Source organism: Odontomachus brunneus, unplaced genomic scaffold (assembly GCF_010583005.1).
Source record: "Odontomachus brunneus isolate Ranch 3 - 2012 unplaced genomic scaffold, Obru_v1 Obru_scaffold_031, whole genome shotgun sequence".
Lineage (NCBI taxonomy): Eukaryota > Metazoa > Arthropoda > Insecta > Hymenoptera > Formicidae > Odontomachus > Odontomachus brunneus.
Genome location: NW_022639481.1, coordinates 1,146,050 through 1,168,244, shown reverse-complemented (window position 1 = coordinate 1,168,244; position 22,195 = coordinate 1,146,050). Strand labels below are relative to the sequence as shown.

Here is a 22,195-nt window from a genome sequence, read left to right as displayed (position 1 = left end):
CCAATTGCCAACTGCAGATAAAAAAAGCACCGTGTGCTGCTGGCATAGATCTGTTACTCAACATTGGTAGCACTGCAATCAGCTGACATTTGTTAAGCCCTTAATTTGAATTTTGAGGAAGGAAGAATTGTTTATATACTGTTGTTGTGTTGCACTTGTTTCTATGATTTAAAAATTATAGATTTATTAATCAAGAGCTTGACACACATCATGAATAATTTTAATGATCTGCCTCAGTTATTAGGTGAATAATAAATAAGTGATAGCTTAATCATGTATTATTACATTAATAATTTGTAACGTTTTGTTTTCAGACATTTCTAATATTTCGGCAATCTCTCAATCCAGCAGTAGATTCATTGGCAGAATGGATTTGTCTCAAACTCTGTTAGACCATCATTCCAGTGCTATAAAAAATAGTAATAAGCCTACAACCACTCATGGAATAAATTCAATGGAGACAATGAAGTCTTTAACATTATGTGAAGAAAATATGTGTGAATATATGAAAGCTAATATGGTTTATCAGTGTTTAAAGGAAGCATGTTTTAATCATAAAAATATTCTGTCTAAAAATACAGTAACCAAGCTAAATGAATTTCTCTTGACTCATGAATTAGACAAGTACATACATCTTCCATTTTCACCAAAGCATATGCAAGACAACTTGACTCTTTTGGGAATTGATAATTTACCATCATCTGATTTAACTTTTGATGAAAAGTTAGAAATAAAATGCTGTGTTGAAACAATGCTTCGAGAGAAAATACATGATATAGTATTAAGGTAAATATGATCATAATTATAAAATAATTTTATTTTTTATTTAATACATATATTGCTATGTTTATAATATATCTAATTTATAAGATAAATTATCTAATTTTGTAATTTAAAACATCTCTACATAAAGCATAACAAAATTGTATTGTTTTCTACATGTTACAGATATGAAGCTATAGGAGGAAATGTCAAGGAAGCATTGAAGAACAATGAATACAACATGCGCTATAAAATTCTAGAATGTGATACACGAATAATGGAATGGAAGAATAAAATTGAAGAAGCAACTGTAGAATACAAAAATGCTTTGCAAAAATATATAAACTTGATGGATAAATGGAATAACCTAAAATATGAAGATATGAGTAAAGCTTATTTAGAGAAATCGGAATATCTGTTATTGCAAGCACAAGTTGCTGAGCTGCAAACAAAAATTACAAAGCTCTCTTGTAGAATCAAGATGTTTAAGGAGACTCCAACTACCATTGATGCTTTCAGACTGCTAAATCAATTGATTGAAGAGAAATTGAAGACAGTCACAAATGAAATCCGCCAGAAAGAGGACTTGAAAAAGCTCTATGAAAACTTGAAAAACACGGAATACGACGAGGTTTTAAAAAATTATATAGAGCTTTGTAAAGCAATAAAGAAGAAGGAACAAATTTTAAACATGTTAAAATAATTCTATAAGCGAGCAATGCAAGATATTTGATGAATGGAATATTTAATTCAAAAAAACGAGATTGCGAGAAAAATGAAGAATTCTTTACTTTTAATTTGTTCTTTTTTTTAATCTATTATTTGTATCTACTTTTCTTATTTATATTTGAGTTGTCTTGATCTGTAAGTATCTTTTGATGAGTTTATTTTTAAGAGTTATCTTTCGACGTTTAATTAAGATAATTATAGGAAACTACTCATTCTAATTATATGAATTATGCAATTCATCGGCAGTTAGTTGGCGAATTACTTTGTGTAATTAAAATAAATTTTGATAATTTTCTTAAAACGAGTAATATCTTTTTCATTCGCTAACAGAGGCTTTGATTTCGTCCTTTGAGATGATAAGAGGTACGCAGTTTTTGTCAGTGAGCATTCCGTGTTCAATGAGAAATGCTTCCACATCTGATGAGTAAAAATCTGTTCCTAGATAGTCTGTCACGTGCACGAAGTTTCCTATCAATTGTTCTTTTTTATACACTAACAAAGCAGGTGTGCCAAATTTCTTGAATCGTGTACTTAGAGCAGCAGTTGATCCTAGAAGAGTAGAATATAAAATGTTTTCATTATTGAAGAAATGTTTGTGACATTATAATTGAAAAAAGATTCTATTTTTTTTATTTAAATTAGAATGAAGGGACTATTTTTATAACATATGTGTAATATTATTGTCGTTAACTAACCTAGAATTCTGCAGAACTTTACATGAGGATATTCTTTAGCAAGTGATATTAAACATCCGTCCATAGCTTCGCAACCAGGTACATTATGCTCGTAAATGTGAACAATAATAGTCACTGACTTATCTTCTTCATCAATAGCCTCTAAGAATTGGTCTGTGCTGTCCAAATCAATAACCTTTCCAAACTGAAGCTTCTCTGCTTTTGCAAGCATCTCCTTCATCCTCTGTCTTTGATATTCCAAAAGGAATTCATCAGTTAGTAAATTTGCCAGATCTGGATCTGTCTCATTGAGTTTTTCCCTCTCCTCATCCAAGGCACTACGACATGTTAAACTCAGTTTTTTCATTAACTGTAACCTTTCCTTTTCTTGAGACTCTTGTTTTTCTGCTTCTAGCTGTTTATATCGTTGCCAGTCCTTCAAAGAATACAATTTAAGTTACTATTAAAAATTACTTCTAAACATATATTTTAATTCTATCTTTTAGATTTTTATAAGAATCTCTCATCACCAAGTATCACTGTACCTTTATGACACCTTTAGGTCCTGTATTGCTGGAAGTCCCATCCCATTCTGAATATGAAGGTACAGCATATTGTGCACTATCCTCAGTATACTTTATGTCATCGTATTCTTTATCCGATTCTCCAGTATCGTTTTCTTCATCTTCACTGGAACTGCTGCAATAGTACTGCAGTTTCTCTCCCAAAATCTTATCCTCCAAAGTTGACATGATCTTTGAAGTTAAAACTTTATTTAGCACAAATAGCTAAATATATCTGTTGAACAAATATATCTATTAAATAACAAAAACTTACATTGCTAGACTATACAGTACTATCTTTAATATTTTAATTATGTGCACATATTATATATTTAATTAAATAATATAATTATAATTTAATTAAAGAAACACGTTTCTAAGATATTAAATATAAGAGTCAATAGATTTCACACATACAGAATTTTGTTGGAATATACTTGTCAATAAAATTCTCTTAGATTTATTAAAAATATATTTCAGCAATCGGTTAATGTTTTTTATTACAAACTTTTTACATATATATTTTTGCATATATATTTATATATATATATTTATATATAGATTTTAAAACAAAGATTTAGTAAATTATGCTGGTTCTTTATTAATATACTAACGTATTATGTGTCCAGTTATGACAGTTTAGTATTTCTCACGGTTTCCAGAGCTGAATCTCACTTTGACGTAGCGTCCATAACAAATTGGAAAGCCTTAGAAATGTCAATATGACAGCGACACTATTGTTAAATGTTGAAATTTCTTTCAAGATTTTATTTTTTATCGATAGTAAATAATACACCGCTTTACCGATAAAAGATAACGTATCGACCAATACGTTTCCTTATCAAATGAAGATATAGAGACTGGCATTAATAAGATATAGACTAACATTTGCATATTTGGAGGGACTATAAATGAGTAATTTATTTATAGAAAGTTTTAAGGATTTTCCAAACCAGTTATATAGACTTTAAAATTACATCTATATGAACTTTTGAAGTACTGTTCATGTACAGATGTGTACACAGATTTTTTGTGTATAACTAAGATGAAATATACCAACGTGTAAATCTCAAATAAGTCAGAAGAAAGAATAAAAGAAACCTGTAAACCCAGATAACATGCATGTCGAAAAGATATCTTTTAGATATGCATGTTATCTGGGAATTGTGGGTATAAGTTATTCGAGTAATTCTATAAATATTACTGAAGATAAGATCAATTTAAAACTTGAACGTAGAAAGTTCAAACTATATTCGCAATATTTCATCATGGTGAGTAAATAAAATTTTCTCGTGGATTCTCTAATGACGTTGTTAATGTATCATATCAGCGGCTTTTAAATCGCCCCTAAGATAAATAAAAACAGGCAAACATCGTGTAGCTATCTGTACTACGCTTTTCCTACGCAATCGTGACCTAAATAAACATATTATTGTGAGTTCACTTTACAGCATTACTCTAGAAAGATTCGATTTTCACACACGTTTGTAATATATTTATTCCATTTTATTGAATTTCGTGTACTTTTTTATTTTTCTTCTTTTGACAAAACGCTTCCTGTACTTGAAAATGTTTGGTATACAACAGACTAATATTTTGTAACAGAAATGTTGAAATTTATTTGAACATAAGATTTCATAAGTTATTTGAAAACATTATATTAATAAACATATTAATATTTACGTTACAATGTCTGCTACAATACACGATATTAATAAAATATACGGTTCAATCTAAAATAACATTTTCTAATAGTGCATACTTTTAGATATATTTTAGGTAGAATCACATTTTATCAGTTAAATCAAAGCAAAAAATAATTCAGTATCTGTTAATAGTTTTGAATAGGTATTACTTTGTTTGTGTGTGTGAAAAAGAATTAAATCAAATGTTCCGCACACTATCGATAATACTATTTTGAATAATATAGGAAGTGAAAAAGTTAATGCGTGATGGAAAGGTTAAAGCGCAAAGACAATTACAGGCATATGGCTATTATCAGCGTCTGGTTAACCTGAAGTTAAATACGCAACCGCGAATGTTCCTACTTGTTGTTTAGTAGGCTAATAAATACATATGAATAGAGCTCCTTCTCTAAATTCCCGCCATCTTTATTCAGAATAAGCTACGGAGTTGACCCATATTTTCGCATTAATATTGTCTGCCTTTAACCATAAATGTATAATGTATTGCAGTTACTTTTATATATAATATTGTTCAAAGTGTTTCTTCAGGATGAAAGTATAAACATTAATGAATATTTTACGCTATATAGTTGCGTAAAGTCGTTAAAAAACTGCTTATTTGCAGATTGTCGGTAAAGTTAATTTTTCGACTGTCGGTAAATAAACATTTTTACATGTCGAATTGAAAGTGCTTTTACATGATAAAAATACAAACATTTAATGAATGTTTTACGCTATAATTGCATGAAATCATAGAAATTTGTATTCATTGATTTAGATCGGTAAAAAGGTTTTTAAGTTTGTTGATCGTCGGTAAATAAATATTTTTTATGCAACTGTATAGTATAAACAATTTATTAATGTTTGTATTTTAACCTGGTGAAAGCACTTCTAATTTGATAAGAATAACTAAACGGAGAATAACCGAAAAAGACCGAGGAAAACCGAAAAAGATTGTAAAAAAATCGAGAATAACTGAAAGAAATTGAGAATAACCGAAAAATACCGGAAAAACCAAGAAAAGCCGAAATAATAATAATAATAATAAATAATTAATAGCAATATATTATTAATAATTAATTATAATACATTCTTTTTTTGAATAAAATTTATGCGCCTTTACGAGGAAATTTAACGCATAAAGTGTACGAAGCTGAAACGAAAAACTAGAAACACATCGGAGTTCGTAACAAGCGATAGCGCATTGCCAGAATATTTCACTGTTTGTAACATCCCTGGCGAAAATAAAACTCTTTATAAACCGTTCGATGAGAATTTCCTGAGAGTTTATACGCTTTCAAACTTTGTATGAACGGTTACTCAACGCCATTGGATTTTGAACGCTTTCAAAACGTTTTCAGAACTTATCAAATGCTATATATAACATTTTGTGAAAGTTCTGCAATGTTGAAGCAACGCTTTTCAAAGTACGCTCAGTAAACGCTGATACACCTTCGTGCAGAGAGTTTGCTGTCAGACTTTTAAAACATTTAAAAAGCACTTTTCCCACAATGCTGTAAGACAAGCGTTTTCTCTCCGTTCAGCAAACGCTCTTCCAATATGCAAACACCTTTCAAACGCTACAGTATTGCAATTTCCGCTCTACTGACAATTTTTAAACTCTCAACGAACTCCCGCAAACGCTTACGTAAACACTAAACAAACGTTTATAAAACTTTTTATTTTCGTCAGGGATCCGGCATGTTTATGCGTTTTTCCGATAAAATTGCAATTTTAAAAGTACAAGATAAAAGTACAATTATATCATAAAGATGATTAAAAAGTATCTTAAAATCATCTTATGCGTCACTTTCAGAGCTCGTGCTGTCTGGGTATGACCAAGAGAGTGCATCAATTGTAATTTTATCGGAAAAACGCACAAGCCCGCCGAATGTTACAGACTGTGAAATATTCTGGCAATGCGCTATTACTTGTTGCGAACTCCGATTTGTTTCTAATTTTTCGTAAAGGTATCTTAAATTCATTTTATGCGTCGCTTTTAGAGTTCATGTTGTCTGGGTATCGACGAATTGTCGTGCATGGGTCAATAATTGATCAATGTTAATTATACGAACGCTACTCAGCGACTACCTCGTCAGACAATAAGAGGAGTAAAATATTCGCTTGGCCGTGCCAATGAATTCATGCATGTAATGCAATGTTATCGATCGAGAGTAGCCAGAATTGCGTAATAAAAACAAGAATATTATAGGATCGTATTAATAATCGTTTTTTTTTGCTGAAACTTTCAACTGAAACAAGTGTTTTGCAAACAAACACGTGAAATTTAAAGATAAACCAAGACCTGCGAACCAGAGTATACGACGCTGTGAGACGAGCTCTGTTAGCACGAGATTTCATTGCAATTAGCTGGAATACTATTGTTTTTTAGCGACACGCGCGACGATACGCTCGCGTGGAAAAAGAATATTTTGCTCTCAAATAGCGCTTTGAAAGTCGTGATTGTATAATTTTATATGCGTCATATGCATCTTTAAATTCATGGTTAAGTATCGGGGGCAATTCTATTATGCGTATATCAATCAAGAAAACACATGTGTTGTATGTGCATTACTTGCAACATCATTAATTCGCGAGATCTCGTGAGAAATTGAATTGGTCGCGAATGATTATTGTCACCAGTGTTCAAATAAACGTATGAAACTTTTCCACATATCAGACGAATATCGGGTATGACTTCTGCATAAACATGCTGTTTATTTACAATTTCCTAATAACGATAAGTATCAGATGGATAGTGTAGTCCAGTAAGAAACGTATCAAATTAGACGACAATTTCATCTCAATTTGAAAACGTCTTACATGGATAATACTCAAAACTTGTTTATTAAATAGTTTACTTCTCAAGTCAAAAAACCTTGAGATCGTATCGCTTGATATGCCCTCAATAATAAATCTAAAGACTATTAATACAGTCATTAGTTTCATCTAAGAAACAAAGAAGAATGTTAAAACTGATAGCCAACATGCGTACACATGCGTGGACATATATAGAGATGCTATGTGCATAATCAACTTATCTTATAATTAATACATCTTGTGTGGTTACATAATTTATTCAGTGGTGGTCGTAGTACTTAAAAAAGCGCTACTGCGCTTTTAAATTTGTTACCGAAGCTTACGATAACTTATTATCAGGTCAAGCGATAAAGCAGAACCCCAGTGGATTTGTGCGGTTGACACTTGGGTTCTTGTTTTCGTGATGACGATTGTATTGCGCTTACTTGCTTACTTCAGTAAACTGATAATATTTATTTTATCGAGAAAGTCTTTAACTCTTATATTTTTCTGTTCCAAACGGCGAATTTTGGTAAACCTTATTAGTATATTTCTATGCAACACATGTCTCTAAAAATCAAATAAATAAATAAATAAAAAAAGAAGAGAGAAGAAAAGATATTTATAGATGTATTTAATGATTTATAGTGTATAAGGATATATAAAATAATAGTGACGTCCTTAAAATTGTTAAGAAATTTAAGAAGAAAAATCAATATTTTATAAGACAATTATATGTGTTATTGCTTTACTGGAATGTACAAATAATAGTGATATAAAAGGATGACGATACTGAGAGCAAACACAATGTCAACCAAACTAAACCCAAATATAATTCATACAGTTCTACTGGAGATTTATCTTATCGCTTGACCCACGAGAGGCATAATAACTTATCGTAAGTTCTGTTTAAAATTAAGAGTGCAATCGTGCCTAAAGAATTATGGCATCGTTAAGCGTGATATTAATCAACTTCTTAATCGTAATGCAACGGCTGAATCGATTCACTCCTCGCAGTTTAATATCGCTATTTTTACAAAAAAGAGAACTATATCTTTTACAAACTTTCTCGTTTGTATTGCTACATTTTGCATTGACTTGTTAACAAAATTAATTTTTGGGAATGTAATAAATTCACAAGAGAGGATAGTACTAAAGAATGAAATTGTTTGCAAAAAATTGATGATAAAAAAAAGTCTCTCTTAGTAGTGAAAGTACTTTTCTAAATATTATAGACAGTTTCGTGTATCTATTTTTCGATACACAGAGTAAATAAAAAGGTATTTTCTAGTTACAAATTTTTGCATAAGTTAAGCTTTTTGCTAAGCTTTATCTTGTCAAGAATTTAATAGGAAATTATGTATTTATCCTAATATCTCCGTATGTTACACACTTATCTAAATAAAAGATATTTAGAAAAACTGACAGATAAAATTGTCTTATCCGTTCGTATTATCGAACTTCTGTGGAAAAATTTTAATTATATCTATTTTATCTTAGAAGTAAAAACTGGATATAATATACTTTAACGGAAAATAATGATATCGACACACATCATCCGATTTCTAATTTTACTTTCTTTTACCACGAAAGGTTTATTCCTTATCTTATTTACACAACGCGTGCAACTGTGTTAAACACTTGATTCTAGGTACTATGTAGTCTAACTTTTCGCTGTCACGCCCAGTACATCGCGTTCGTTAATAAAAAATCGTTTTGCAGTAGAATTTCAAAAATTGCGCTAGAAAGAAGTTCCTAAAAAATTTCTAAACTGTCAGTGTAGTTATATGGAAAAAATAATAGAAAGAAAATAGAAAGAAAAGATCTGCCTTTTAATAAATGGAAGTTCAGGACTAACAGCGTTAATTGATAATATCGGGAAAGCGTTGAGTATGTTTAAACTTAGCTCGACCTAATCCAAGTCAAGCTGAATTTGCAAAAGGTGCGAGCGGGCGAACGTGCCCTTGGGGGCACGTGTCGCCATATGCGCGCACGGTATGTTCCAAGGCACAGTAACTACCTAATAACATCTCATGAGAATGCCTTTGCGCATTTCACTCGTGCATGCCTATTGGTACTCGACACGTCTTGGCGAAAATCAACGAAGCCAAATGTTCCATGATCGAATTAGGGCTTTCCCCAATTCGACCCAGTTGTGTTTCAACTTTTAACCAACCTACAGCGAATGAAGTTATTTCCGAATGAGCAGTTGTAAAGATAGTGCTTAAAACTCGACAATGAACACGAAGATCTGATAGTCGCAAGAGAAGAATCACAATCTCTGATAACAATTGCAAGAAAATATTATTGCTAAGTTTCGATTACGATGTGCCGATCGACTTTGAAAAGGGTACACGCGAACAGAGTAAAATTTGTCTTGATATAGTATAATATCTCTGATCGATATATTATAATTACACGACTACAACATTCGAAATGTATCTTCTGTTCCAAGCAACCTTTTGTATTGACAAGATATCTCGCAAAAGCAATGAGATCGTAAAAATATTTTGCATATACTTTTACAAATCAAGGTGATCTTCAGAGTAACTTCATCAGGACGCGACGAAGTGGTACAAATTATTCTTCCGTTCCCGGAAGCAGTAACGGAAATCTTTGTTCGATATATACTTACGTTCGCTTATATCAGCTTCTCAAATTTTTTAATCGCGTCGTGATAAATTCTACCGGAAAGACAAGCTTATCTGCGGGTTGAGATACCTATGAGAGATGTCGTTACGCTCTAATCACTAGGATGTGCATCGTGGCTATAAATTTGTCCACAGACAGTGCGTGTGACAAGTCGTCATTCGGGCGCAACTGAAACCACTACGAAAAACGTGATCGAACAAGTGACGCAAGTAAAAGGACCGTTGGTTTAAAATTACCCGCTACTGATTGTCGATGTGAAAAAACGTCTTGCTGTTTATTTCCCTGCCGATTCGTCATTTTCCGAGTTGCTGCTTTGAAGAGGATTACCTTGGTTCTTCAAAATGTATGCAAGAAAAATCTTTTTTTCTGTTTTTCTGTTCTTTTTTCTGTTCATTAGCACTCTCATTAATTTTGCGACAGATACCACACCTCGTGCGATATCTAGTACATTTGTTATGTCGGATACCGGACATGACAAATACAATTCTTGAATAATTTTGCCAAGCCTTTAGCTGTTGCGTAAGATGCGAATATACTAAACGGCAATAATCAAACGAATAGATATCGCTGATAATATCGCCGCTTTACTTCCTCTACGCATAATTAAGAGTTTTACTATGTAGTTTTTGAATTATTTAAATACTTGTTCTCTGAGTCAGTGCGGAGATAAAAGCTCGATGTTACTTATTCAGTTTCTTAATCATTAATTTAATTTTATTCTTACGATAACAGCCACAAGTTTGAGTGAATGAAAGAAGCTCTTTGATGTATTAACGCAGAAATACTAAGAAAAATCGAGTCGATTGATTATAAGTTTGATATTATAAATCAATCGTATTTAAGCTGTTATCATAATAAGCTGCGATTACATGTGTATCTTCTAGATCTTTGAGTACTTAGATTTCGCGATTTCTAATGCTTCTAATGATAATTTTATCAATAATATTAATAATAATGAGTACTTACGGCAATCGTTTTGAGCAAATTTATTGACTCGTTAAAATAAACCCAATTAAGAGCGATCTCATTGGTAGAACGGAATGTTACCCCGGCTGGAATATTATTGCGCTGCGTGAGGTTTCACGCTTTGTCGACATCGACGTCATCGTCGAAATAAATAACAATAATTGGCACACTTGTGTGCTCTATAATGGGTTATCATTGCGTGCTCCTCTTTCTCCCTCTTTCTGTCTCTTTTTCCTCTTCTACTGATTCCCTCCTAATGTTCGAGCTCCGTGACGCTTCGACCTTTGTGAATGCTGATTGGCTGGTGTATCTACACGCACTCCATATCATTGGTCGGTTTATTTGCGCTCACGTTTTTAGACCCGAGACCCCTTAGGCTTCTCTATAAAACAAGCGCACATGAAAGTCACGTCAGCCACTTGTCGCCAGCACGCGATATACAAACGCGAATTGATCGGTCAGTCGCCCTCTTGTTGCTTCTTCATCTTTATTAGCCGTCGTTGACGAGTGATACTCGTTTCGTACGCCGTTAGTCGCGAAAATGCCTTTCCCGGATACTGCCAACGGTCACGACAGTCTACCAGCCACTAAGCGATCGATTAATAACGACAGTGCGATGGATACAAACGCGAAACATGTGCGAAACACGTAAGTCAGGTTTGAGGTTCTCTCGTGGTATTTTCAGAGAGTGTACTAAGATCTTTAAATATCTTAACAATTATTAACCGTGTTTCCTAGAGACATTTTCCCGGAAGGAACGTCTTATGTTCAGATATTCGTATATCATGATTATTGACGAAGAAAAAACCGAAATCAGAGCTTAAATACAGATACAAATGAGCACCTGCTCAAATTATTTGAGTGATATAAGGTTCAAACTTGCAAATAATTTATGTAGCTGAAAAGAAACTAATGGTCGAACTGTTTGATCGATTCGTAATATCTGGAGGTTCAATTGTTTGAGTAGTTAGAGAGTAAGAATTGTAGCAAATATTGAATCCATTGATTGAAAAGAGGGATTGAAGCGAATACTGCATTTATTGACAGCAAAAATTGAAGCAAATATTATATTTCTTGATAGAAATTGCCTTTTTATTGTTATCTTTTCATAATATGTCGTTTAATTTTACTGTCTATCGTTTCTCAAGCAAAATTTGAGCCGGAAATTTTGGATATGTATCGTTAAATTCAAAGGACATTTTTTAAATAAGGACATCTGTTAAATAAACATTTATCACGGGTTAAATTCTAACTATAAGTTAGCGATTACTGTTTCTTATCTTTCTTATTATAGATAGCGATGTATACCAGTGTCTGAATAGGATGCTTTAGTTCGAAAAGGATTCATTCGGTGAATATTAGCACAAATGCGCAACAGCACGACGGAGTAAAATAACGCGAAGCAAAAATGTTATTACGAATTATGTTTTTTTATGACCATCTAAAGTGTAATAGTAAAACACTTTTGTGGCTAATATTTAAGCAAAAATCGTGGCCAGAGTTCATTTAAATGAGCTGAAAATAAATTACAAAAATTTCTTTCGAAACAGCTTATCTTATCTTAAGGTTAATGGCATTTCAACATAGTTGTTGTAATAATAAGAAATCTAATCAAAGATGTAGTAGAATTAGTGAGCTCTGAAGTTCGTGTAATGCATGATGATTTCGTTTCTCTTTGCTGGATGCACGATTGTCAATATCACGAATTAGTTAAGCCTGCGCTTCAGCAATGTAACGCAAAAGGAACGAGCGAAGTATTCGATGCGTGCACGAATGCGCCCGCGTTCATTGCAATTCAACGTAATTTCGCTCTGAAGCTAGTACAAAACGGTGCGGTTACCTGTTAAACTACCGGCAGACTCAAATAGTAGGGGATTTAAGCTAAATGCGTAACGCAGGCTTCAGGGGTATTACAAATCATGCATCGGAACACGTGTGTGTACGCGAAATGCGAGTATACGGGGTGTTCTGGAAAAATCTACTCACTGCATAAGCCTCTTGATTACTGATTAAATTAATTAGAGAGCATTTTCGACCAAAGCAACGCTCAAATCAGAGGATACTCGCGAGGATTATTCTCCCGTTCGAAAATAATATTTAATCGAAGCGAAAAAGTAAGCTGACTTGTTATATAAGAATTATAAACTGATTTATTATTCTACCGAAGTGATTGGGTAGCGCAACTTCTTTATTGTCTTTCAATGTCATTTAAAAAAATTATTGATGCATATTAGCTGCGGCAAAAAGTTATTTTCAATTCGCTATGGTATTTGTTTGATATTCATTCATGGATAACATTCCGTTACGGATAAATCATTTGCTTTGTTCACCTTGATTTGATGACTCTTTAATGCTTTTTAAATGGATCGGGAATGATCGACTAGTTCGAAGATTTTGTGTGTGGTTTAGGTGACACATCAGTGATCTCTCAAGGATGAAGGACGATTTAGAAAAAATTAATGCCTCCGCTATTTGTTCATCTAGGAACCATCTTATATTTCTTATATAATAGTATAAAATAGATTGATTTTCTTTATATGGACATGGAATAAAAAATGATCATTGCCATACGTGACATTGGTCTCTTTTTAGAATTAGTGTGTCACATATGTGTGATTCATAATCGCGAACGTGTAAAATACAGCATTCCTGTATCTTAATGATTCAGTTAGCATATTAGTCGAATTATAGTGCCAGAAAATTGAAACAAAGCATTTTTCACCGCGGTAGATGTGAATTTATAATCTTTTATTTTATTCGTTCGCTTGTTAGGATTATATTCAGGGTAGACAATAATTGACAGATGCATCTGAGAACCTAATTAGAACAAAGATGTGTTTGATCTGTACTTCTTCCTAAAAAGTACTAGTTTTTCTTAGCAGTTATTATTATACCCTGTATGCAGGATCCGCGTACAACTCATCTATAATGCATACATACACGTGTGCATAAATGCACACTCAAAATTTTCGTTCATTGAAATGAATGAGCGCTCACATGACTTTTCAAATGCTGTAGTATAACTTCGCTCGCAGTTGTTTGATTATTTTAATGCTCATTTCGACCATTACACAAAACGCAAGACATCAAGTCTCAGAATTCAAAGTCTCAATGATTCAAGAATTCGAATTTTGAAGAATTTGAGACTTGAAGAATGTCAAAATGCGAAAAGTCAAGCTTTGATTTTTGCGAAATCGGAGAATTGAAAATTCCATTCAGACTTCGGAGTATTATCATAAAATTCAATCCTGATAAATATTAAATATATAAATTTGCCGTGTTATTGTGAGTGACCACTTTCGTAGTATTGAAATTTTGAAATTGCTTACACTAGTAGGACTTCACGGTGGTAGCTGGTTTCTATAGTTATCATCACCGCGAAGCCTGCAATTACAAGGTATGCAATTACATGCAATTATGATGGAACGTTTAATATAGCTGAGCGATCGTGGAAGCTAAAGCAACGGGTACGACGACCGCTTAATCAGTACCAATCTGTTGAATACGCTTTAATATGTTTCTGTGATATCGACATAGAGAGAAGGCGACGGATACGATGTTAGGTTGTGCATCTAAGAGTCCCCTTGTATCATTAACGGTTCCTCTATGTGTAAACTATTTCGTAATATCGTACACCACAATATCTAATAGTTCATTATAAATATAATTATTTCCGAAAATTAGAAACTTTCAGCAAATTATAACTTTTGTTTCGACATTTCCGCGCAAAGGCTTTCAAGAGTGTTTAAAGGTTCTGGGTAGTTTGTAGGCATAACTTAAAGGAGATCCTTTAAAATTTTTTTAGAGAGGAATTATCAGATACACATTTTTGGACTTTTCAAAATGTTTTTATTATAATTTGATGAGGAGCTTGTAATTAAAATTTGATTTATAAATATAAATGGGATACCCTGATAATACGTAATATGTAAATAACCATATGAACCTATACGTTTGATTTTGAACAGTTCAATTTTTTGGCATGTGTATTGCAGCGAATATTGAATGTTCATTGTAATTTTTCAGGTATTCTTTCGAAACGTTGCAAGAGTCCGCACAATATTTGTTGGATCGCATAAGGATCAAGCCGAAGATAGGAATTATATGCGGTTCAGGACTGGGTTAGTAGTAGTACTGACAGTATAAATCGGGTGATTTTTATATTCAGGTATCAATCTGTACATACTCAAGTACCTGGCATATATCCAGAAAACTCGGATATTCGAATACCTGAACATTGAAAAGTCTATTTTGTAGTTTTGCACTTTTTTAAAATATATAGTTTGCTTATAATTGCTTGATTTTTTTTATGCAAATTGGTGTTGTACAATCAATATGTGACAATTTTGTATATGTGGATTAAAGGGGATCTAATCATTCATAATATTACAATTCATGTTTCTATTGGGTGTTCGGGTTGTAAGTGTGATTGGTTATGAATTTGTTATATTTCCTGTAATAATTTAATTCTGTAATAATATAAGATATGCAATTGTATACGTCAGCATTTTCATTCAGGTATGAAAGAGCTTTTTTAGGAATTGGTATTGGAGTTAGCCAATTATTATTGCAAATACACTAGATATGTACATAATGCATATATTTCGACATATACATTTGTGACGCTAACTTATCGCAGATTATTTCTACGAATAAGGAAGACAACAAGTTGTCTACCGAGATAACAACGATAACACTTGTTTTCTCGTTTTTACAACGCGAGAGCATTGTATTTTCTTCGCTTCTCTTTTAATTTCACTTACTTATACTTAATTTCACTTACACATCTTAGTCAAATTCAAATGTCCGTTTTAGGAGTGATCCAGTTAACAAATTGAAATAAAGCAGCAACGTCCTCAGCAACAGATTAATCATTTCTTCCGGAATAGTTGAGAATCCGATAATACTATAAATCTTACTTTAAATTTCAGATATATTATTTTTCTCGGACTTTTTATATTAACTGACGAAATATGTTGGAACACCTCGGGGAACTCGGAGAATTAACAACAGCAATATTTAGTAACGTTATTTATTACCTGCTGTTTTGTTCGGTTAATTTGAGAAAAAAGAATAACTGAGTAGTTTCCGCAAAGTTCTTTAATCACTCACTGTTCAAGTTTCCCGCACGATATGATTTTCGGAAGGAGTTTGCACGAAGAATATCGGATATAATAATGGCTGGTATTGTATTGCATGAATGGTGTCGTGGGATTTCGGTGTGCATATCGTATCACAGCTTTGTTTATTCCTAAACAGGATCATATGAGCAAAACGAGTTGTGTCCAGGTTCAATTGCGGAATCCCTTGTGGACAAGCAATGCTTCCCATACGAGGAAATTCCACATTTCCCGACGTCCACGGTAAAAGGTCATACTGGTCAAATGGTCTTCGGCTATCTTCAAGGTGTGCCGGTCATGTGTATGCAGGGCAGATTTCATTATTACGAGGGATACCCGCTTTGGAAGGTACAGTCTTAATGAATACCCGTCGATATAGGGTATTATGTTAATCAAAATAAGACGTGATGATTTTCCTAGTGCGCCATGCCGGTCAGGGTGATGAAGCTGGTGGGTGTTACACATTTAATCGCCACGAACGCGGCCGGTGGTCTAAATCCTACTTATAAAGTTGGTGACATCATGATAATGAAGGATCATGTGAACATGATGGGTTTTGCTGGAAACAACCCGCTTCAAGGACCGAACGATGACAGGTGGGTCTTATGCGGAACTGAACTTTTTCCTCGACTTATATCAAATTTTAAATTAGATGGGCGAAGAAAGATCACTCAGGAAAGCATCGAGAAAGAGAAAAAGAGAAAGAGAAGAATGATTATGTTTTCATAACTGCTCGTGACAAAAAATTCAGTTGACTCGGCTTGGAAACGAGAACAGGTACAACTGACGACAGAACGAGCTGGTTAAGAAGTTGTAAGAGGATTCAGGGAAAAAGGTGTCAATGGAAGGGGATAGAAAGGACATCGTGGTGGGAGATAGGACGAAAGGGTGGGGGCAAGGCTGCGGCAGAGCGCGGAAAGACTTTGTGTGCTGAGCAAATACGTCAATCAGCTTCTTTATGTCGCCGTGTAAATAGTTCATCAATCCGATTCAAGGGGTTATTCCAATGAAATAAATTAATTCTATTCTTTTTCTACAAGACTCGCTCCTTCTCTCTCTCCCTTTCTCGTTTTCTTTTTCGAGACCTCCTCATGGATCTCTTAAGATCTGACGAGTCTTGGCGACGTTTTTCCTCGCGAAAGCCGGCAAAAGCGGATTCGAATTCGTTAACAGCGCGAATTTCACTTTTTCATCGAGTCTGTCAGGTTTTCTGCAAATGAATTAAATACGAAGGAAATGTGTAAATCTTCATTTTTTCAATAATAATAAATAAATGTATTACTGAAGTGTCAATGTATAAGAACAACGATAATATACGTGTGTCCTCATCAGTTGTTTAACATTCCCTATTTATTATCGATTTTCAACACGCTTATTTCTTTTCATCTTAGATTTGGTCCTCGATTTCCACCGATGAACAAAGCTTACAACGTCACTCTAATGGAGATCGGCAAACAAGTCGCTGAAGAAATGGATATCAGTAACATTGTGCATAAAGGAGTCTACACGTGTTTGGGTGGACCTAATTTCGAGACGGTGGCGGAATTGAAGATGCTGAGGATGATGGGCGTCGATGCAGTTGGTATGTGTGATTTTATTCAATTAATTGATTGAGTTCAATTAATAGTCGTTATTTGAAACTTGTCTCAAGTGAGATACTCAGATCTGAGCACCTCACGTGAAGCAAATTTCAAGTAATGTTTATTAATGTTTACGTGCTTTAAAAGTGTGTTGATGTCATATGCTGATCAGCAAAGTTATCTCTAGAGAATTATAATATATGAGAATTATATTCTCATTGTCATTACGTAAATGACATTCCAACGATCATTAAAATTGCAATAAATGCTAACATAATGCAAAATAAAGGTGTTTAGTATGCTGATGATATCTGCGCCAATATATCACACATATGTTGATTCATAGATAAGCAATTGATTTTTTCCTATCCTCTGCAAAATAGCTTACTATAGACTTAATGTGTTTTGCAACTACACGCTTCTCTTATCTATATAACGTCATTTAGAGTGATCGAAACTATAAAGCAAATCAGGCAATACATACTTCTTATAAAGCTGCTTCTTACGAAACTTGTTCTACTGATAATTGCTGTAACACACAGGCATGTCCACGGTTCATGAAGTGATCACCGCACGACATTGCGACCTGACTGTTTTCGCGTTTAGTCTCATCACTAATCAGTGCGTTATCGATTATGATGATCACTGCGAGGCTAACCACGAGGAAGTAATGGATGTCGGCAAAGCACGACAACCGATTCTTCAGGATTTCCTCTCCAAGATCGTGTTGCGTCTTAAGGACATTATGGAACTAAAAAAGAAATGATTGGGTTGTGAATCTTCGTGAAAAACAGCTCGCTTTCCTACGAGGGGTCCCCGACTGTTTGTTTCGTCCTCATGCAGATAAAGCTTCCGAAAGTTTTATCCCTTAAGGATTAGAAAATCGATAGTGCAAAAGTAACGATTCAATGATAATCAGAAGCAATGTTTCAGTATCATTATTTTTAAGTATTCAGTATGGTTTTATACTAATCTTGAGTTGATTTTTATTTAATGCAGATGTGTCGCGAAGCCATGTGTAGACTTAATGTACGTACGTGCAATCTATGGAAGACAGAAATGTAACTTCAATATAAGTAATATGTTTATAAAAACGATATCACGTAAATGCGATCTATCCGGAAAAGGTTTAATTTTTATGGGAATATACAAAATTGTTATTTTAATTGTTTCTTTAATTGTGATATTAATAAATGCAATAAAATCGTAGCATCCCTTTAAATAATAAATCTTACTTATGATTTACTTATGATGATACTTTAAGATTTCAACTATTAACGATTAATATTAGCGGCGATTATTGCTAGAGATATTATTGTTGTTATTATTATTATTATTATTATTATTATTACTATTATTATTATTAGTATAGTTTTGATCGATGATGTTACCGACGAAAAATCCAGATCTCGTTATTTGTTATTCGCGAAAAATACATGCATACTTCGAGAAAATATAAAATGTGCAGTTGGTCTGGAATAATTGACAAGTCAGTCCTCGAGTTCTCGTTATCCCATCACAATGTCTTGCCTATTTAGCCGACGCTCCGGTTCTACTTATCTGAATTTGTGCTCGATTCGGATCTCAATTGATTCGTTACACGTCTTGAGGAGCCCCGATAGAGGAGATGAGAATAGGAGAAGAGATGAAGGCAGAGAGCTTAAAGACGGAAGGTTAGTCGGCGCTTCCTCTCTGATTTTCCATCCTTCGTTTCGTTACTCTCATCTTATTTTCACATTCTCCCATTGCTAACGCATCGCCTTTCAGCCTCGATAAATCTTAAAGTTTATAGACCATACGGCGCGAGAATGCCGAATTAAATTATGATTGGACAAGAGGAAAAATTTCACGGGCGATGATGAGACGCGCTCGATCGCCGGAAATATCTTTTTGTTGGTTCATTGGTATTGCAGACCGTGAAATTTTTACGTCCTTAAATGAGTGTAGCACTTTAACAGGAGCACACATTATTCTCGAGTCATTATTTTTCGACAAATATCAAAAATATATATTAGCTTTAATTAATTTATTCGATCAATCAATTTATTGCCATTTATCAATTAATGTTCTGTTTTATTAATTGTTATTTATATACCGAACATTCAATTGACATTCCATTAAGTTATTATACACAATACACATAGAACAGAAAATCATTATAATGCCAAAGCAATAAGAAAATAATCGAATCATGATCGAAACGTGAGTTTTTATGACTTATGGATCTCTGTAAGATTTATGATATATTTGGCATGATTCTAAACTATAAATAGTAGCACTATAAATATTTAGTTAAAATTATTTAGCCGCTAATTAGTGATATCGTTATCTAACGCGCCATCTCTTTTAAAATTGGCGGTACAAAAGCACGGAAGAAGATATGGCGGGAACATGAATCCATGTATCCAAATTGTAGTCGCAATCGATCTGGGAGCTCTCGCACGCGAATTTATGATTCCACTGTAAAAGTGTAAGAGGAATCGACGTCACCCGCGTCCGGCTGAAACGAGCTCTGCTTGCAGTACCTGAAGAATAATTCCAGCGAGCTCCTTTGATATTAACGTCACCGCGTGGCGCGCGTCGGTAAGGTAAAACGCGACCTTACCTCGCGACCGGACACGCCGCTATCGACGTTCCCCTCATCGTTCCACGACGCCGTGCCGAGTCGTGTGACGTCATTGCGCGGCGCGTTCGCCACCTACGCGGCGATTCGTTGTGTGGCCGAACTGAGCTGCGTCGTACTTCAGTACGTTCGGTGCCGTCGCGGAGTGAGGTTGATCGATATTGTAGTTTTGACGCGACTCCAGGACCAGCTATGTGATCGGCCTTCGAGTAAGCGTCGTGCGTCTCGCTCCGCGTCGACTTGCTCCGATCGTGACGGCGTTCGAACGTCGTTCAAACCCGGCTCTTTTTACCGGTTTACGGTGCGCGCAGTTTTCGGAGTTCACGGTGCGTCGGAGAGTGCGTGCGGCTCGATTCGACTCGTCGCGTTCACGTCGCTCTCGCCGTGGCCGAACGAACTTTCCGCGAAGACGCTAAAATACGTTGCACTCAACACGCGTGCCACAGCTCGCTTGGTATTACGTATCTCTATCGGTCGCGAGGTATCTCGCGATCTTCGTGGTTAGCTCGGAAAAGTCCAGCGTCATTTTGACAAATCGTTTGTGCGACCTGTGCCTAGGTGTTTCGTTGACGCACGGATTACGTTCTTGTGTGGCGAACAGATGGAATTTACTGAACCTTGAATCGGAGAATTGAGCAGCCGAGCATTTCGATGTTAAAGACTGGAGGTCTCGGGTATTTTGGATTTGAAGAGGTTAGAACTCGAGCGTGGAGTCAACACGTCGAAGATCTGAAGATCCAGATATTCAAAGCTCCATACGAATCTCTCTCTGAGAGACCTTGGACACTGGATTAAGGTATCTAAAGACTGCAAGATTTACTGAACATTTAAATAATTTTAGACTGAAAAACTCTGGACAGAGTTTAAGGACAAATAGATCTGAATGTTAAAGGGTCAAATATTTCAGGATTTAAAGGGTCAAGTATATCAGAATTTAAAGGGTCAAGCATATCAGGATTTAAAGGCTCGAATATACTATATACTGAGGACATACAATCCTGAAGAGTCTGGAATCTAAAATGTTTATTCTCTGATTTTTCTCAATGAAAAATCTAAATATTCAAGGTTCCAAGGAAAATCAGCAATATCTTACAATTAGAGTTTGAGGGACACTACCTGCGATCACCTAAATTGGAGTACTTCACAATTCCAAACAGAGATAGAAAGAGAGATTCTAATAGAAAGCGGCAATCGGTGAGATGGTCCAAGAATAATGGTTCATAGGTTCGAACACATTCGACAATTCAAGGAGTTGAATATTTCAACATCCCCGAGCCAGCAGTAGTAAGGATCCATTTATTTAGTAGAGCGTTCAATCAAAAGTGGAACATTCGACGTATCCAGCATCCACACGTAAAAGGAGCTCGCGCTTTCGTAAGCGAAAGTGAACGGGTAGGAGACTATAGAGCACAATTGAGAGTGAAACGGGTCTCCACAAGAGTAGGTGTCCGTTCGAGGACGAGGCAACGAACCGACTGGCGGTGGTTCATATTCAGCGTGCGACTAGCCAGCCAGTCAGCCGGCCGGCTACTTCTCCCGCTAACGTCGCCGATTGATCCGAGACAAGTGGCAAACTTGAATATCTTGGTACCCGATGTGCGAATTGATCCGAGAGCGCTCGTAGATCACGGCCGATCACGTTGATCTCTGGCGTTGGAAGACGGATAGGGTGATCACGGTAGGACTGATCGTTGTCGAAGGAGGACCGATAAAACATGTCGAGGCTGCTGAAAGGAGAGCCAACGGGCGGTTGTGTGATTGGCTCGTGTGCGGATCGGAGATCGTATTAGCCCGGTTGGCAGTGACGCATGTCGTGAGAGCGAGAGAGTAACGACGTGGTGGTGGACGTCACGCAGGATCGAGATTCACGAAGAGAAGAGAGAGTGAGAGAGAGAAAGAGAGGAAAAGTGTATGTGTGAGAGGAAGAGGGAGAAGAGGGGGTGAGAAAACGACGTCAGAGAGAGAAAGAGAGAAAGAGACAGAGAGAGAGAGAGAGAGAGAGAGAGAGAGAGAGAGAGAGAGAGAGAGAGAGAGAGAGAGAG

General features: G+C 35.0%; 3 protein-coding genes across 9 annotated transcripts; 2 read left to right on the top strand and 1 right to left on the bottom strand.

Moving 5' to 3' along the window:
* Positions 1 to 74: 74 nt before the first annotated feature.
* LOC116843308 lies at positions 75 to 1,792 on the top strand. The gene is made up of 3 exons (XM_032813644.1): positions 75 to 244; positions 315 to 786; positions 949 to 1,792. The coding sequence occupies exons 1-3, from the start codon at positions 211 to 213 to the stop codon at positions 1,463 to 1,465; spliced, it is 1,023 nt and encodes a 340-aa protein (XP_032669535.1). The 5' UTR covers positions 75 to 210; the 3' UTR covers positions 1,466 to 1,792.
* Positions 1,527 to 3,469, bottom strand: LOC116843311 (phosducin-like protein). 3 transcript variants are annotated; one of them, XM_032813650.1, is made up of 4 exons: positions 3,343 to 3,469; positions 2,711 to 2,963; positions 2,187 to 2,601; positions 1,527 to 2,040 (listed from the first exon to the last, which is right to left on the bottom strand). In XM_032813650.1, exons 2-4 carry the CDS (start codon positions 2,915 to 2,917, stop codon positions 1,808 to 1,810), a joined length of 855 nt encoding a protein of 284 aa, XP_032669541.1. In that variant the 5' UTR covers positions 2,918 to 2,963; positions 3,343 to 3,469; the 3' UTR covers positions 1,527 to 1,807. The 3 variants fall into 3 exon arrangements, with proteins under 3 accessions (XP_032669541.1, XP_032669542.1, XP_032669544.1); XM_032813651.1 differs by having other exon boundaries at positions 2,711 to 2,920; positions 3,343 to 3,460; XM_032813653.1 differs by lacking the exon at positions 3,343 to 3,469 and adding an exon at positions 3,003 to 3,151 and having other exon boundaries at positions 2,711 to 2,920.
* A 6,536-nt stretch (positions 3,470 to 10,005) lies between these two features.
* On the top strand, positions 10,006 to 18,993 carry LOC116843309 (purine nucleoside phosphorylase). Of its 5 annotated transcripts, none has more exons than XM_032813647.1 (6): positions 10,006 to 10,207; positions 14,857 to 14,951; positions 16,090 to 16,298; positions 16,371 to 16,546; positions 17,342 to 17,532; positions 18,073 to 18,296. In XM_032813647.1, coding segments are annotated over exons 1-6 (897 nt in total). In that variant the 5' UTR covers positions 10,006 to 10,205. The 5 variants fall into 5 exon arrangements, with proteins under 5 accessions (XP_032669538.1, XP_032669539.1, XP_032669537.1 ...); XM_032813648.1 differs by having other exon boundaries at positions 10,007 to 10,207; positions 16,120 to 16,298; positions 18,073 to 18,993; XM_032813646.1 differs by lacking the exon at positions 10,006 to 10,207 and adding an exon at positions 11,230 to 11,478 and having other exon boundaries at positions 16,120 to 16,298; positions 18,073 to 18,993.
* The last annotated feature ends 3,202 nt before the right edge of the window (positions 18,994 to 22,195 follow it).